The sequence below is a fragment of the Podarcis cretensis genome (assembly GCF_951804945.1).
Source record: "Podarcis cretensis genome assembly, chromosome: 3".
NCBI lineage: Eukaryota > Metazoa > Chordata > Lepidosauria > Squamata > Lacertidae > Podarcis > Podarcis cretensis.
The window spans coordinates 34,191,926-34,208,861 of NC_137172.1; the positions used below are offsets into that span (position 1 = coordinate 34,191,926).

General features: G+C 41.3%; 1 protein-coding gene across 1 annotated transcript in view; it reads right to left on the bottom strand.

The window, feature by feature from the left end:
- Positions 1 to 3,775: 3,775 nt before the first annotated feature.
- Positions 3,776 to 16,936, bottom strand: part of LCLAT1 (lysocardiolipin acyltransferase 1) — a 94,227-nt gene continuing 81,066 nt past the window's right edge. The window contains exon 6 of the mRNA XM_079969322.1: positions 3,776 to 6,839. Coding sequence (XP_079825448.1) covers positions 6,343 to 6,839 — 497 coding nt within the window. The 3' untranslated portion in view covers positions 3,776 to 6,342. The remainder of the gene's footprint in view (positions 6,840 to 16,936) is intronic.

A 16,936-nucleotide genomic window follows, 5' to 3' on the forward strand; every position in this document is an offset into this window, starting at 1 on the left:
ATGATTAGCCTCAGTCGACTTATCTAGAGGACATCAGGGTTGTTCAATGGCAGTAGAGGTAGTGCTAGATTGGTTCCACCAATGTCCTGACTCCCACCACTGCCCTACCTCACCACAGCCCCATCCATATAAGATGAATTATTGCTGCGGACGGGAGGGTGGCATTGCGGCTCCACCCCACCCCACGGGCTGCAAATGAGGTCCAACTTGTATTTACTTTTGGAAACCCTTAAAATATTTTCCTCAACTTTGGATAGGTGCATACAGGAGTTTACAGGCAACACAACTTTAAACTTTTATTTTTTAAAAGCAACAACAAGGGAAGTCTATTACCTTTTCTTTTTGTGCAAAAATTGAATCCAATTTCCAATTTGGAAACGTGAAACCCTTCCCCAAGTCTCCCTGATGCTCTTTGTAATTCAGGCGATACCCGGCTCTAATGCCCACACCTCGCCCACACAATAACCCTAATATATATCACTGTTCAAGGATACGGGTTGTTTTTTTTAAAGCCACAGTAAGCAGGAATACATTAGCCACATATTTATTTTATTTAATGTATTCATACCCCATAAATACATTTATGGTAAACTTTTACAAGGTGTCTCAAGGGCAGTAAGTCAAGTAATCAATAAAATTAAGAAGAACAGGCCAATGAAAATAAAAAAGCGACAAAGCACCACATGCATTGAATAATATACATCTTTGATGTTTGCCTGACAAACATGGCTCCTTGCATTTGCTTTATGTCTGGCCTGAGCAACTATTGAATTACCGCCTATTAACATGACATTTCTATATGACATGAAAGCCCAGCCAAGGATCTGATAATAGCCACCCTTAGCATTTCTCTTGTGCTTTTTCCTAAGTGGTCAAAACACTTCATGCATGTTTTCAGTGATCGTTCCTTACAATAGGAGGTGAGTCAACACCATTCCCCATCACTGCTAGGGTACTGAATGTTCCTAAATGATATAGCAGCTCAAAAGTGGCTTGTCAGAACCATCTGGTCTCAGACGCCGCAGCCAGCTCAGACCTCCTCACATGTTGAGCTTCTCAGGTAGACTGAAAGGGAACACCTAGACCCTCCCTAGGCAAGTTAAGCCTGGCATGACAGCTTACTCTATGGTCTTAACCCCTTCATACATTAATTAGACTTAAGCATGTTGGCTATATGAGGCTGGTCATTCTATCCTCACAAGAGTCCTCAGGAAGCAATATTGCCCCATGGGATCTTGTGAGGGGTAGAGTTGCCAAGAGCTTAGAGGTTCCAGTGGCAAAGGAAGGGGGGATATTTTGCTCATATGACTATGCCATAAATCAGAACAAATACTAAGAAAGACCTAACCTCTGAATAAGCAAATGATGATGACGGCTCAATGAACAGGACATCTGGAGGGGCCTGAAGAAAGCAGAGCATTGTGGTTACTAAAGGCCCCATTTTTCTCACACAGACAACCCTGTGACAGCCTGTCAGCTAAATATATGCTCATTTTTAGGCCATCAGCTTTGCTGACTCCACCTATGACACTAGCAGTTCCTGATTTGACCTTAGATCCACGTGTTATGCAACCTTGATAAATATAGATGTGTTTTGATTTCACTTCTTACCCAGCCTGGTGAGCAACCTCCTATTTGTGTTGGGCACGCGTACAAAGTACTTACGTCACAAGTGAAAAACGATGCGTCACCTTCTCCTTCTTGTTGTTGTTTTAAAATGTTTCAGTATCTTAGTCTTTTTGTGACTTCCTGTCACATTTACCTAATTAATGACTCAGTAATTTCAGTTGTCCCTGGAAGAACTCCAGGTTCCAAGTAATCTTACTGCCCTGTGCATCATTGAGAGAGCTTAAGTCTGGAACCAGACCATGAATTCTATAAGCTGATTGACTGAGCTTAAATGTAATATAGGGACACAGTTAGGGGAACCTCACAGCTCCCCATACACACAGCTTTCCCTAGCTGAAGCTCCTTCTGGGGCTGTTTCGTCTCCCTGACCGTGTCCTCCGTGGGGCGTATCAGGAGAGGCGGCCTGTTCCAGGCTGGGCTCTTGTGTTCTAAATGCAGCCCCGTTTCATCCAAGGGAAGCCTTTGGATCTGCCAGATCTAAAGACCCCCTCATTTCCTAGACATGCCCCCAGAACAAAAGTGAAACTATGCCAGCACTGGCACTTGTGTGGTTATTTCCACTGGAAACAATGGGGCTGGGGAAAGGGGTAGTGAAAAATCTACAAGGAAAAAGACATAAATTACTTATGGCTTATGATGATTTCACACCTAACTCAAATTGTAACACCACTTTGTCTCCATTATACTGAATGGAGAGAAAAAACACCACAGGATGCATTTTTAAGCCTCAGGAATGCAGAGAATTAGCTGCATCCCTGTCACTGCCTAGCAAAGTTTTATATTTACCGGCTCAGGGTGCACACTATCTTGCCTCAAAATGGTCATCCAAAGAAGAAAAACTACACTCAGACTGCATCAAAGACCAAACATTGGAACTGAATAGCACGGGAAATGTTGGCTGATAATGTTGTGTCATTTAACAGAAAACTTGTTTAGAGTCTTCTCCAGCTTAAAAGGCCTCTGGGTCTGTTGTGAACACTGAAGAAGCAAATAGGAGACACACAGTAATTTTGATGACTGCAGTTGGGTAATCACCCATTTTACAGAGCAATTGTGCAAATCAGTCCATTTGCAGTCTGTGTCACTTTTTCATATATTCACCCATCTTGTTTCTGTATTAATCTGTGATTTAAACTGTCAACAGAAAAATACATTTCTAAACCTTTCTTTTGAACTGCTGAAATGCTCTCAAAATATTCATTTTAAACATATTTTTTGTAAGCCTGATAATGCCTGAATAGTCCTAGAGTACAGTGGATGCTTGGGTTGCAAATGTAATCCGTGTGGGGCGCACGTTCGCAACCCGCAGCGGTGTGTCTGCGCATGCACAGGTTGCGATTCGGCGCAAAGCGTGATTTAGTGCTTCTGCGCATGTGCAACCCCTGAAATCCAGAAGTAACCCGTTCCAGTACTTCCGGGTTTCGGTGGGTCCGTAACCCGAAAAACATGCAACCTGAAGCGTCTGTAACCCGAGGTATGACTGTATGCCGACCCAAGAATGATTTTGGCAAGAGCATGGTATGGAGAAAGTAGTTAGGGGGAAGTTTTCCTCCCTCTCTCATTAGACCAGAACTCAGAGGCATCCTGTGTGGTTCCATGTTGGAAATACAGGTTAGACATAACCAATTACTTCTCCACACAGCACGTAGTTAAAACTATGGAATTCATTCCCACAAGGGAAAGCAATGGCCACCAAATTGTCTGGCTTTAAAGGATGCTTAGACAAATTGATGGAGGGTAAGGCTGTTGATGGGTTGATGAAACCCAATGGTTATGTTCTCCCTGCACAGCTGGAGGTGCTATGCTTCTGAATACCAGAAACGACAGGAAGGGACAGTGCTGTTGTGCTCAGGTCCTGCCTGTTGGCTTCCCATAGGTATCTGGTTGGCTTCTGGGAGAAGAGGAGGTTGGACTAGCTGGGCTACAGACCTGATCCGGCAGGCTTTTCTCATGTCATGTTCTCACCCTATTTGAATTGGTCTGCTGTTATTATTCTGCTACGATGCAATATCACAACCTCTTTGAACCTTTGAGATTGGATGTCTCAATAGTAAATCAATCTCTCAGTAAAAGGCTGCAGAAAGAAGCAATGTCTTTGTTTTATGAAAAAGGGACTAATTCACCATGGATATTATACCAAGGAATGTGCATTTGAAATTCTTTTATTGTTGCTGTAGAATAAGTTTGTTCGTTTGTGGCTAAAACATTCTAACAGTTTGGTAAAACCTGAAAACTAAGGCTAGTCTGGAGACCTTTTGTACCCCAGTTGTCTCTTAATACAATTTATATATAAAATGAACCTATAAAAATGCATTGCAGAAGGAACAAGGTTTGAACGAAGACATGGAAGCAGACATGACACTTAATGAGATCAACAATGAATACTTAAGTGTTGGCTTATGGCTCCGTCTTACTAATTATATTCAGTGCAGGGAAGGGAACTTTGTCAGCTATAACCAATTGATGACAAATACAGTCCGTAGAAAGAGTTCACTGTAATTCTAAGAAAAAGTGCTGGGGGGAAAGTGCTTAGTCAACAGAGATGACGTATAACTAAGCTAGGACATTTCAAGGAATACATGTAGCCTCAAGTCACTAGAGAGAGTAGGGAACTTGCTTCTTAGCAAGTGTGGGGTTATTTCCAGAGTGGCCAAGAGAGTGAATAGAGAAGGGGCAGCCAACAATTCCCAGGCCTACAATTCCCACAATTCCCAGTTGTCACAGACAGCAGTCAGGGATATTGGGATTTGTAGTCCAACAATATCTGGAGGGTCACAGGTCCCCCTTCCCTCCACTGAATAGAGATCGGTTTCTTCTTGCTAGAAACCTCTCCCCTCTGATAGTTTGCATGACAGCGGCTCCCCCATTTATTTTTATGTCAAAAGCAAAGGTAACAGATGCTCTAGAAAACAGGAAGCAGTTCATGAATCAAGCATATAAATCAGAGTGTCTGAGACACTGAGAATGGTGACCTTCCAAGACCACAGAAGGTCCAACCGGCCACATGTTGTGGCCTGTCAGGGGCTTGACAACCTGATTTTGTCTGGCAGGCAGCAAACACAAGATTTATCAGTCTCCCTGGTGGATAGGTGGCTCTCGGTGTGTGTTTGTTTTAGCTTGCTGGCTCACTAGTTGTTCAGGCATCCCCTTTTACTGGGAAGTGGTCCTGTGAAAAGGACTTTCTGGAGCAAAGGGGAGGTGGCACTGTGAGAGTCCTCTGTTTGGCATTCTAGGAGTCATTTTACAGTTTCTTGCTCTAGGGGAGTTACACTGGGGTGGGTGGAGTGACTGTGGACATGATGCCTCAACTTCACTTGCCATCTATAGGATGCTGCTTTAACCTCAGAAGGTAAAGATGTTCCTACTGGCTGGGGCTTCCAAATGTTGACCAGTAGAACTAAGCAGCAAAACAAAAATAAAAATATTTTCTCTTACATAATCAAGGTGAAATTCTTCACAGCAATGCTGAAACTCATGCTTCTAATACACTGTGTGAAAACCCATCATGTTTTTCTAACATTCAAGTGCTGTACATCTGTATGATTTCCTTAATTGCAAAGCCAATGTGCCATTCTCTTTATACTCTCAGCACCTGGATAGGAAATGAGGGGTGATCCAGCTATTGACACCTATCATGTGAATCTTTGTGAGGTGAGCATATCTACATGTGCCATTTGTGATCAAAAAACACATTATTAAAGCAAACAAGCGAACAACAAAAACTCTTAACTTTTCTCATGTTTTGCCACAATCCAAAAGGGAGATTTTTTTAAAAAATAAAAAAATGTAACTGGTACTTCTAATTGTGTGGGCATTAAGATCCTTTGTTGGTGTTGAACAATCGTGTTATGTGCTGGCTCCCTGTTTCCTATCTTGTGGATGGTTTGGTACATGGTCATGTTGTAGGCCAATCCAGTTTCAAACATGAGATTGCCTACTATCTGAACATATTACAAACCATTCACAGGACTTCAATACAGCCAGCCTTAGGTGGGCTGCTGACAAAATATTTGTTGAAACTTCATGAAAATCCTTTGCCATAATATTTACCTCAAGATCAATTCAATTGATTTTCATTGAAACCTGTTTCAAAATACATGTTCAAAACTTGTTTCGAAGCTTGTTTAAAAACTGAGGTGTGCAAGTTTAATCAACAGACAGAACAGGCATATAAAAATGGAGTATAATAGAATAGACCCAAATTAACATCTTTTGTTTTCTCATTCTGCAGGTCAGAAAATTTGCTGATACTAATAATGATTCTCTCACAGAAAGGGAAAGGGGGAAAGAGCTAAAGAAAGGCCAATATGAACCATGTAATGAGTGGGGACTTTCAAATTTCACAATTTATTTATGGCAAGGCCATGTAGGGATCACAGGCCACTGCTTTTAGCACGACAATTTGCCCAGCTATTTATAGCTCCCGAAAGGCTCAAGAGCTATAAAATGTGATTGGTTGGCAAATTATTTTGCAGAGACATTGTATATGCTAGCTGCCAAAGAGAGAAACTCTGAAGATACATTCAAAAATTAAAAATTCACATGACTGTTCTTTCTCTTTTTACAATATAAGTGCACAGTGTATTAACCAACCACAGCATTAAGACAGACCAATGATTCTCATGCAAAATCTCCTCCCACTTTTGCAAACCCTGTGGCACATTTGAAAAATGTCCACAAACTTAACCCCCCTCCCCACAACATACACCAAATTTAGTCTCTTTCTGAGTTGCGTAATTTTTTACTAAAAAACCGATGACATGCAAGTTCCAGCAATTCAAGCCCACCAAATGCTTTTTGTTGCATAACAAAAATGACAACAAGAATTACAAAATACCACCGCACAAAGCTGTACAAGTATAGCAGCACAAACATAGCCAGTGTGAAAGATGTCCAGTAAAGGAGTGAAATGCACTTAACAACCATGACCCTGAACTCAGATTTACAGGGTGGAATTTTGCTTCTTCGTGTTGCATCAAAGTATTTTTTGCCTTCATAAAACAAACGAAGCCTTTCTTCCTTTTCTTCCCAGCGCTTCTGACACCAGAGTTGCAGTTCTTCCCGAGAGGTTGGCAGAGACTGTACTGGATATCTCTGGACGTGAAAATGAATCTCCTTTGGGAAGTTTCCATACAGAAGATGCTTCTCGGTTTGAGGAATGTTTTGAGGATATGCCACTGTTATGTCATGGATAGCATCAAGGTTGTTGCCTAGGGGAAAATAGATAAAGACTATGAATACAGCTAGTCAGTATTCACGGAACTGAGCACTGATTAGATACTGTGAACAACTGAAACCAGAATCACCTAAAAATCTAGGAGATCCATTTTAAAATGTCATTTTCTGTCTTCTAGGTCCAGGAAAATAGGCCACAAACCTTTAAGATTATGTTTTGCCATTTGCGTTCTCCTCTTCAATCAAAAGAACTTTTGAAAATCTTATCTATTTAATCCCAAAAATTAAACTGAAGTGAAGTCTGCAATTTTCATCCCACTTATCAAGGAGTATTGAATTCAATACAACTTACTTTGGAGTAGACATTGTTACGACTGCAAGCTAAGTCATCTATGTATCTTCTAGTGCTGCTTCCTTTTAAGATGGACAGTGGTCTACACTATTATTTAGTGTAGTGGTCTACACTATTATTTAGCTCCGCGTATTTGCACCAATGCCAGCTCTAACACAGTGCACTACTTTCTTGCCTAACAGTGTCCCAGATTTTTTAAAAGTGGCTTTGAGTTACTTTTCATTCAAAAAGATGAATAAGTTAAATAAATAATAAATAGCAATAATACATTATTTTTATGCAATCTAAAGTCAGCTTGCCTAATTCAATGTGGGTGCCACACTCACTGGATATGATGTTTAAGATAAGCTGGGCCAGCACGTTAATTTATTTTGCATTTCCTTTTAAAACTTCAGTCTGCTGGCTGGGGTAGAGCTGAGTGCATTAGAGATTTAAAACAATGGTTGTTTGGAAATACAGGCCGGCTACTTCAGGAGGGCTTCTGTTGTTGTTATAGTTATACACATACTGGAAATAGGCAACATGTTGCATAGTTGGGTATAAAATATCTCTCTCTTTGCTTTCAAAATTCTGCTCTTTGGCATTTTTGTCAAATATTTCCATCGGCATACCTCTCCCATGTCATCACAACAATGTTGCCATTCTAATGAGAGTATATGCTTTGTAGTATTGCGACTGCGTACTTTTGCTATGACCCAGTTCTAAACATTTATGTGCTGGCATAGGATTTTATTTCCACCTTACTTTATCATTCTGTCAGATGTTTATGGCCCAGAAGTAGCCAATGTGGTGTCTTCCAGATGTTTTGGATTATCATTCCCATCAGCCCCAGCCATCATGGCCAATGGTCAGGGATGACTGGAGCTCTAGTCAAAAACATCTAGAGGGTGCCACACTGGTCCTCCATGTCATAGGCTTCTTCTGTCACTGGAAATCCCTGATATTGATTCATTTTTCCTCTGCCTTGATGAACTAACGTAGATTCTAACCCTTTTGGACCACGGATCATGCCATTTCTGAACATTATACAGTACCCGGCATGCAGCTGGTGTTATGTGTTATATAAGGAATAATAAAAGTAACTGATGACTGACGGTCTTAACATCTTCTCCGGGTCTGTTTCAGCCTCTGTGTGCATGATTCCCAGTTGGCTTACAAAAGTTGTGTTTCATGGATTGCAAATACCCCTCACCCTCCTTGCTAGGTCCCTGTGGTTAGTTGAAGGAAAGCAAGTTTTCACACACAAATGATAGACTATAAATTAAAGTAAAGCTTCAACTTTGAGCAAAGTTACTTAACATTTCATCAAAAATCCATTGAAAATACTTATAGAGAAAATCTCAAGGATGGAAGTGTTAAAGTGAATCTCTTTCAGAAATCTAAAATGTGAGGAAGGTCCCTTCCCATTTTCTCCAAAACATACAGTGCTCCTTCTGTGCACTTCACATATTTTTCTGGTGCTACCACTCTGCTACAAGCTGAAATCTATACTCCTCAAGTAAGGCAGACAGCTTTCAAAGAGCCTCCTGACGGTACATCTGAAGAAATATGCTAGCCTTTAGACATGGAGATCTATGTTGCTAAAATCACCAGCGAGACTGCCTTGTGGTTCTGCATGACTTTTACTACACTTTGAAAACTGCAGGAAAACCACTGTTGAGTTTGACTGAGGTCAATGCAAAGAACGGAAATTACAACTGAATTGTCAAGCTTCATGTGCTTTGGATGTCACTTATGAGAGCACCTGGAATGAAGGATTGGCCCTCCATCCAACATGAATAGCATATACCTGCATACTTTCTTGTCCCAACAAGTGGGGCTGTGCCCTCTCCTGCAACAGCCTGCATGAATTTTCAAAGCACGGTAAGCCTTCATTTGAAAACTAAGAAAATGTAAATGAGCCTTAGCAGCAGTAGCTGTAACAATGCCTCGGGTGAGAACGAAAACAGTTTTCAAGTATGTCTGAAATGTCCTAAGATCTGCCTCACAAGAAAGGCTCTTTGTGATCCATATTAAGTGCTGTTTTTCTAGAAAAGAAGAGGTGCCGGAATTCACCACAAACGCCTCGCTTTTTCTCTTATAATGGCAATGGCGCCCACCTGAGAGGTGCTGGAACTGAGTTCCAGCAAGTTCCAGCTGAAAAAAAGCCCTGTCCGGAAAGAATGGAAGTTATTTTTATACGCAGTAACGGCAGCAAGAATATTAATGGCCCAAAAATGGAAACAAGAAGAACTACCTACGATTGAAGAATGGAGAATGAAATTAATGGAATACGCAGAACTTGATAAATTAACAGGAAGGATCCGGAACCGACGAGACCAGAGATTCACTGAAGACTGGATTATATGAAAACTACATGTGATGACCAGATAACGTTTGTAAGCTTTCAGGAAGCTCTGTGAGAATGTATGGTAGAAATATTGTTTAAAAAATAAGGTAAATTAGGATATTATTGTAGTGCAATATTAAATTAAGAAATGTGTAAGAAGTGATTAAGACGGAGAATTATCAAACATGTTGGTGGAAGTAAAAAAAAAAAAGATGTTGGTGATAAATTGGATGATTTGTTTTGTATAGTTTTATATTGGAAAACTAATAAAAAATATATATTTAAAAAAAGCCCTGACGGCATTCTCCTGCAGATCCAGAACATTCAGTCTTGTTAAACAAGATCTACTTGTTAAGGATACAGAATGCACAATCGAAAACTCCTGCAGAATAGAGCATTACTAGCTTGTCCTCAGTGCAACTCTTCAAGGCCACATTGCTTTATACATTTACCTCATACAAAGTCTGACTGAATCCTTCTGAGTAAACATGCATAAGATTTCACCAATATATTTGATTTCCAGAATATTTGCTTTGTACTTTCTCTACCACTATAGTACATTGAAAATTCCTTCCTTCCTTCCTTCCTTCCTTCCTTCCTTCCTTCCTTCCTTCCTTCCTTCCTAGTATAACCAGATTATGAACTGCATTGTACCTGCTGCTATTATTACTTGATGAACTTCCCACACTATAGTAGGGGCAATCCAAATAATGTCATTACTTAAGTATGTGTAATAAGGTAAAGAATAAAATGTATAATCTCTTCTTTAGTGTAATGTCATATAGCATAAAAAGCACAATCTCTTCTTTAGCACAATATCTCCCACAATCTATTAGTAACAGGGATTTCATATATATCCCTACATTGGTTGGTAACCTGAATTTCACTGATGCTTTCTTTCCTTGGACCACTGTTTATCCAGCTTGGGACTTAACACATCATTCAAATCATCTGTCTAAGCAATTTCTTTATTTGTAAAAAGTTAGTCAAAATTTTACAAAAACGAAGTGAAAAATCTTGCCTGTTCTAACATAATCTTGACTAATGGAGTCTTAATAATTTAATAGAATGAATCTACCCTCCGAATGAATGTACTAAGCAGAAGAATGCTCTTTGTATCTGGAGTTAGCACACTTCTAAGAACAGAGCAACTCAGAAAACAGAAGCATCAGTATTCCACTGATGGCAAACTCATAGGAACTCATGCATAACAATTCCTAATAAAGATAAAGCACTAAAATGGGCACTGGCTCCAGCTACTTAGAAGTTACTAAGCAAAAGACAATCCAGAAAGCATTATTGTCTGGCTCCTTTCTATTAATATTTCTTTTGACCTATTTGCATTCCACTTAAAGTCGCTCATATTTCAGGATCTACAGACATCACATCTTTCTCTCAATAATTACAATGCAAAGCTAATTGTTTTAGGCATTATGTCTGAGGCCATCAAAAGGCAACTCCCAAAACTCTAACTAAGCTTGTGACCAAAGTAAAAGCTTCCCTAATAAATCACTCTCTTCAGTTAAATGCATTTTCATAAGCAAACAAAAGTCACTTTTATCACATTGCATTTTTGAAATTCTCCTTTTATTAAAAAAGCATCTTGCTTGAATTTACACAAATTTAACTTCATTGGTTAAATTTCTATCTTACTATCACAGGAAATTATTCATCCTTGGCACATATCAAGCTCTTAAGATGTATCTGAAAGCTTTTCTTTACTTGGTTTATGAAAATAACGCATTAATCTTGTGAGGTGGCTAAAAAAAAAGCCAGTGGGTGAAAAAATCCAAATGATGTAGTATGGAATGTAGGTTTGCCTGCAAAGATCTTGGGAAGCAGAAGTTAAGACTTGGAATGATCAAAATTACATTGCAACCGGCTTATTGAGGTGGAATCCAGGGCAGCATATGCCTTCCAAATGGATCACCAAGCTGGCTGTTCTCTTTGCCTAAAACAGGAGAGTTTGTCAGCCCAAGGGCTACAGTTGGAAACCTTCCCAGAAGCCACATGCCAGTTTGGGCAGAGCAATGGACATGACTTTTACCTATGTATAGTTGGGTACATTCTAGGTGCACAAAAGTTGGAGGTTTCTACCCCTGCCCTTGCCCTTCATCTCTCCATCCATGAAAGCAAGAGACATGACACTTGAAGGATCCATTCCAGCCAGGCCAAAACACTTGAGGAGAGTGCAAAGCACAGCTGGTGGGGGGTCCAGAGGGTGGCAATATGTGGGAGTGGTGATGCAGGACTTTTTTTTTGGGGGGGTGACCTATGAGGAAGGGGTTGGGCAATCTGATGGGGGAGGGGAGGGTGACTTGTGAGTGAGATGGAAAGGGGAACAGGTGAGATGCGAGGAGATGGGGAGGAGGGGTTTGGGGTGAGTTGTAAATAGAAGGGGGTTGGCAATGGGGTGGGGGTGAAGGGGGTAGATGGGGTTGGTGAACAATGAAAGCAGAAGCCACAACCTGTAGTTTTTTGGGGAAACAAAATCAGTAAAGGGGGCATATACTTCAAAAAGCATTTCACTAATAACATCAATAACATAACACAGCAACCCGATAGCTCAGTTGATAGAGAATGAGACTTAATCTCAGGGACATGGGTTGGGGAAAAGATTCCTGCATTGCAGAGAGTCGGACTAGATGATCCTCGTGGTCCCTTCCAGCTCTATGAGAATGTAGGTTTAAAGAAAACTGGGTGAAACCAAGCCTTAAGCATCTAGCTCACTGCCATCCCCTCTTCAGGCTACGATAAGCCTGTCCACAGAGCAAAGACACAATTTGCAGAATTAAAACCCAATCATTCAATCCGTCTTTAACGATACCATAGTGATGCTACTGAACATTATACAGGGTAAACACTCTGGTTGTCAGGAAAGTCTAGCTATGAAAAGCTGTGATGTGTCCCTTCTGGCAAGCTATGTAAATGAATCTGCATGGAAAATAAATAGCACTTTTGCCTTCTCAATTGCATGTTTATCAAAAGGGTTTGGGTGTCTTGCAGTCCGTACAGACGAATGAGGTTGCACTGTACTCCTGGCATCTTGCCAGAACAAAATCTAACTGCCAAAAGCTGATGAAACCTATGCCAAAGGCCAACTGCGAGGCAAGGAAAGAATCCTAAATGCGCGCCTAAGAATGTCATTGTGCACTCCTGCCTTTGCAACAAGAAGCAACTTCACCAGATATCAGCAAAGAGTTCAACAGGACGCTTATTATCTCCCAAGCTTTCTTTACATGACAAGAGATTTGCCACCTATGTCCTGAAAAATTGTAACCCTGGCCAGACTGATAATGGTTGTTGTTTTTTTATGCATCCCAATCCTATGCAAGTTTAGTCAGCAGTAAATTCCTACTGCTTGTATTACTGTGCCAAGTAAGTAATTATTCCCACTTAGGAGTGCAACCTTTTTTAAACTCATTTTTTCTGTCCCACCCTTTAGGCTAGGGGTGGGGAACCTGTGGCCCTCCAGGTGTTGCTGCATGTGCCATGTTGGTTGACATGGAGGGCAGCAACATCTAGGGGTCAATCAGTTCCCCACCCCTGAACTTTAGGCCTTTATTTGTGTTTAAAGTTCTTGAGAGGCTGTGCACTTCTCCTTTCCAGTGCCGACGCTACCTACATTGTTAAAAAAGCAAGTGGACCACTGCGTAGTTATTCTTCTTCCTCTCTTATGAGATACGAGATAAGGGCTTTCAAGCTTATTGTGTCCAGGATAACATGCATTTGAGGCATTCTTTGTGCAGAAAAGCCCTTCATTTGCTCCAAAGTTCAAACAATGTCAACTCCCCCCCCCCCCAAAAAAAATACAACTGTCCTTTGAAGGCTGCCTTTTGTGTACTGAGAAAGGATTCACTGAAGAGCAACGGCTAGGCACATAAAGGATATGGGCAACAGGACAAAATCAGCTGTTGTGATGTGTAATATTCTAACTCAGGGACTGCATTCATGCTAGTGCCAACCTGGCAGCTGCATTTTAGCCTTCATAGCAATGCTTCTCTTTCTCCTGCAGCTTCTGAAGTGCTATTCTATGAATTACAAAGTGAATGAGCTATAAATAAAGCACAGACAACATACAAAAAGTGGGATAGGAGAAGGTCAAAAGGGTGGAAAAACAAGTTATTTTCAGCCTCTTCAGGATGACCAGGCAGAACTGACTCATGGACTCTGTTTATCTAACTCAGTTTACAGGCTTCACAACTGCACATTTCTCCCAATTATGCAAACTTGTTCCCTTCTCAGGACCACATAATTTTGAATCTATGTAGACAAGCTCTCACAGCCATCGCTGTTAACACAGTTATGGGACGTAAAATAAATGGTGCATGGTCAAAGTTAGATCTCTTTGGCGGCTTCAGTCCACATGCATGGCCTACATAAGCGACAATGCCCCCCTTCACTTCAGTGTACAATGGACTGTGTGAAACACTTACTGGCATTGAAGCAAATGCGTAAATCCATGCCACGTGGAAAACTTGCATGTGTGCTGCTGTCCCTGAATGCACACATTATTACAAGCTAGTAAGATTTAAACTGATTTTGGATATTAAATCATGATACCTTGCCAGCGTCTGAGGCAGGGAAGCTCAGGACTGAGGTCTCTTTATCCAACCTTCCACACTCACCCCAATTAACTCCTCTTCTCGTTCGCTCTCCTTCACATCTCAAGTGTTTTTGCAAAGCTGGAATGTGTCCTTAAACTCTGCTGCCTCTTGCCTGCTTGTCTGAGTGGAGGATAGAGAAATGTCTACGAGTGTGTGCAGAAACTAGCCTGCTGTAGAAGGGTAAAATTTACATGTGGTGCTCTGCCTACTTTTGCCTCTGCCCCTGTCTAACCCCTGGCATACAACCCCTGAAAGGTTGACGAAAGAATAGATGCCAGCTCCCCCAAAGTCTGTTGGGACGGGACCAAAACCCACCAGTCTTGAGGGGGTGGAACAGGCTGAGCCCATCCTCTCCCTTCCTCTTACGTTTCCCCTGCAATCCTAGGCCACAGGGCCTAGCTGGAGGTTGCCTCAGGCTGCACAGCACTGGAAGATGCAGTGAGGACTAGAACAGCCTAGCAGAATGTCGCCGCACAGCCTGACAGGAGGACACCCCAGGAGGCAGGGTGGCTTGGAGCAGCCTGGCTGGAGGTTGCCCCCGGCTGTACAGTGTCTGAAACAGTTACATCACACACACATGCACCCCCCCCCCAACTTGGTGCCTCTGACCAGAAGGGAATGTGGCACTCGGACTGAAATAGCCCTGTTCTAAGATTTAGAGAATGAGTTCTGACAATAGGCCCATGTCCCACACTGCCTCTAAAAAGAACAAAACCCTTTGCTCATATGATCAGCGTAACAACAGCGTCACTACCTCACACAAAACCCCTCCTGTTGTGTGAAAAACCCATGAATGTGCCTCAACATTACCCTGTTCATGAAATTAGTCTGCTTGCCTGAACCATTAAATTCCAGGGGTGAAGGCCTAGTGCTGCAATCAAATCCAGCATGCCACATATTTGACAATAGTTTTCATGTTGCTGAACATTCTGGTTCCCCAACATGCAGCTTTGTGTGAAGTGGAGGCAGCCGGCCTTTTCTGTGTGGGTCAGGGACCTCTAACTTCCCCACCTGCCCTTCTATGTACAGTGGAACCTTGGTTCCCGAACGGCTTAGTTGCTGAACAAATCGGCTCTCAAATGCCGCAAACCCAGAAAAGAGTGTTCCTGTTTGCGAACGTTTTTTGGAAGCTGAACATCCTATGTGGCTTCCCCTTGAGTAGAAGAATCCCCTGCAGCCAATCGGAAGCCACACCTTGGTTTCTGAACGGACTCCCAGAACAGATTAAGTTTGAGAACCAAGGTACCACTGTATATAGTTATAACTTTTGTGACTTTCTTCATTGAAGCAGGTCTCTATCTGCAACGTTCCTATGGACATGAGTCGGTGATTTGTTCTCAGCATCAAGGAGGAATTTTTACCTGCAGGCAGATTGGCTTCGGTCCTGTGGGGTTTTCACCACCTCAGAGCAATGGCTGTTTTCGATTCCCCACAATAGCGGAAGGGGCAGAGCTTCATTTTTCATGAAGGAAATTAATAAAGTTGATTCTGGAGCCAGAGTTGAATGGGGTAGGCCACAACACATTTTGGGATGAAGTGGGCTACTTCCCGAGGTAGCAAATTCAGAACTGAACCAAATCTTGATGGTAGTGCATATTCCTAGTTTTTACAATAAAGTGGATTATCTCATTTAACATGTCCTGAATTATGGACAGTTCAAGTGTTTTTGTTTTTTGTTTTAAGTGAGATAATATGTAGGTAATAGCAAGAGTTAACACTGCCTGACAAACCAGGGGCCTTTGCTACTGTTAAGAAGGCTTAAGTATCTGCTATTTGTAATTAGAGGCCGTCTCAAAATCTTATTCAAAGAGAACTCACACTTGGAAGTCTCATTGTAAAATGGGAGATACCACCTCCCAACCAGATATGCAGGTAAGATTTTGTTGCTGCCAGATACTCCATACAAAAATTCATTTCTGCACTTTTCATCAGTGCCCCAACTCAACCACTAGAGAGTTCTCTTTAGCTGCTCAGGGATCTTCACAACTGTATCTCAGACGTCATTAAGGACCCTTCTGGCCCTTGGTAGCTTAGGAAAACAGCTATAAAGTTAAGAACTGATTCATTTACAATATTCACTAATATGACAGATTAGCTGCAGCAAACAAAATAACAAAACAGTTTTTAATTCAGAGAGCTTTACTGTGAACAGCAAGGCTATTAACATTAGCTAGGATCCAAAGAACCATGCAACTAGCTCCATTAGATCAGTGGATCTTTAGAATAGTGCTGTCCCAGTGGAGATAAAAAAGGGTAAGTTTAACAATACGTTTAAACTAGGAACACTGGAATTTTTCTAATGACCTTCAAGCACATAGTTGTCATTTGGGGGATTCGGGTTCAAGTAAACTCTGAAAATGACTGCATAACTCATGAAATGGCTTCTTATGGGTGTTTTTGTTTTTATTTTGTGAATCTTATCCCTCCCAAGACATAACATATACTGGCTTTACTGGAATGATACAAACTGCCAAACTGCTTAATGAGCAATTATTGGAAAGAAGCCATGAGCAGATTTTAAAACTTTTCTTTTTTCACCCTGCATGTAAACTGTGGTGTAACTGATTGTTCTCCTCAGCTTCATAATGCTTACATCTTACACGTTTTCTGTCAAAACCATTTGAAAATCAACTAATAGTAAGGCATTAACTTGTCATCCAATCTAAGATGACTAATTTTGGAGTTTAATCAATCTCTTAAGCTCTTTCCTCAGTTATTTAAATCAAATCAGACGGAATCTGGCCCATGCTCCTTCAAGCAGTTAATGCTCTGCCTAAATTTCTTGCTGCTTCATTAAAACTATTCAAATAAGTTGTGTTAGTAAGTGAACATTCCCAGCAGAGC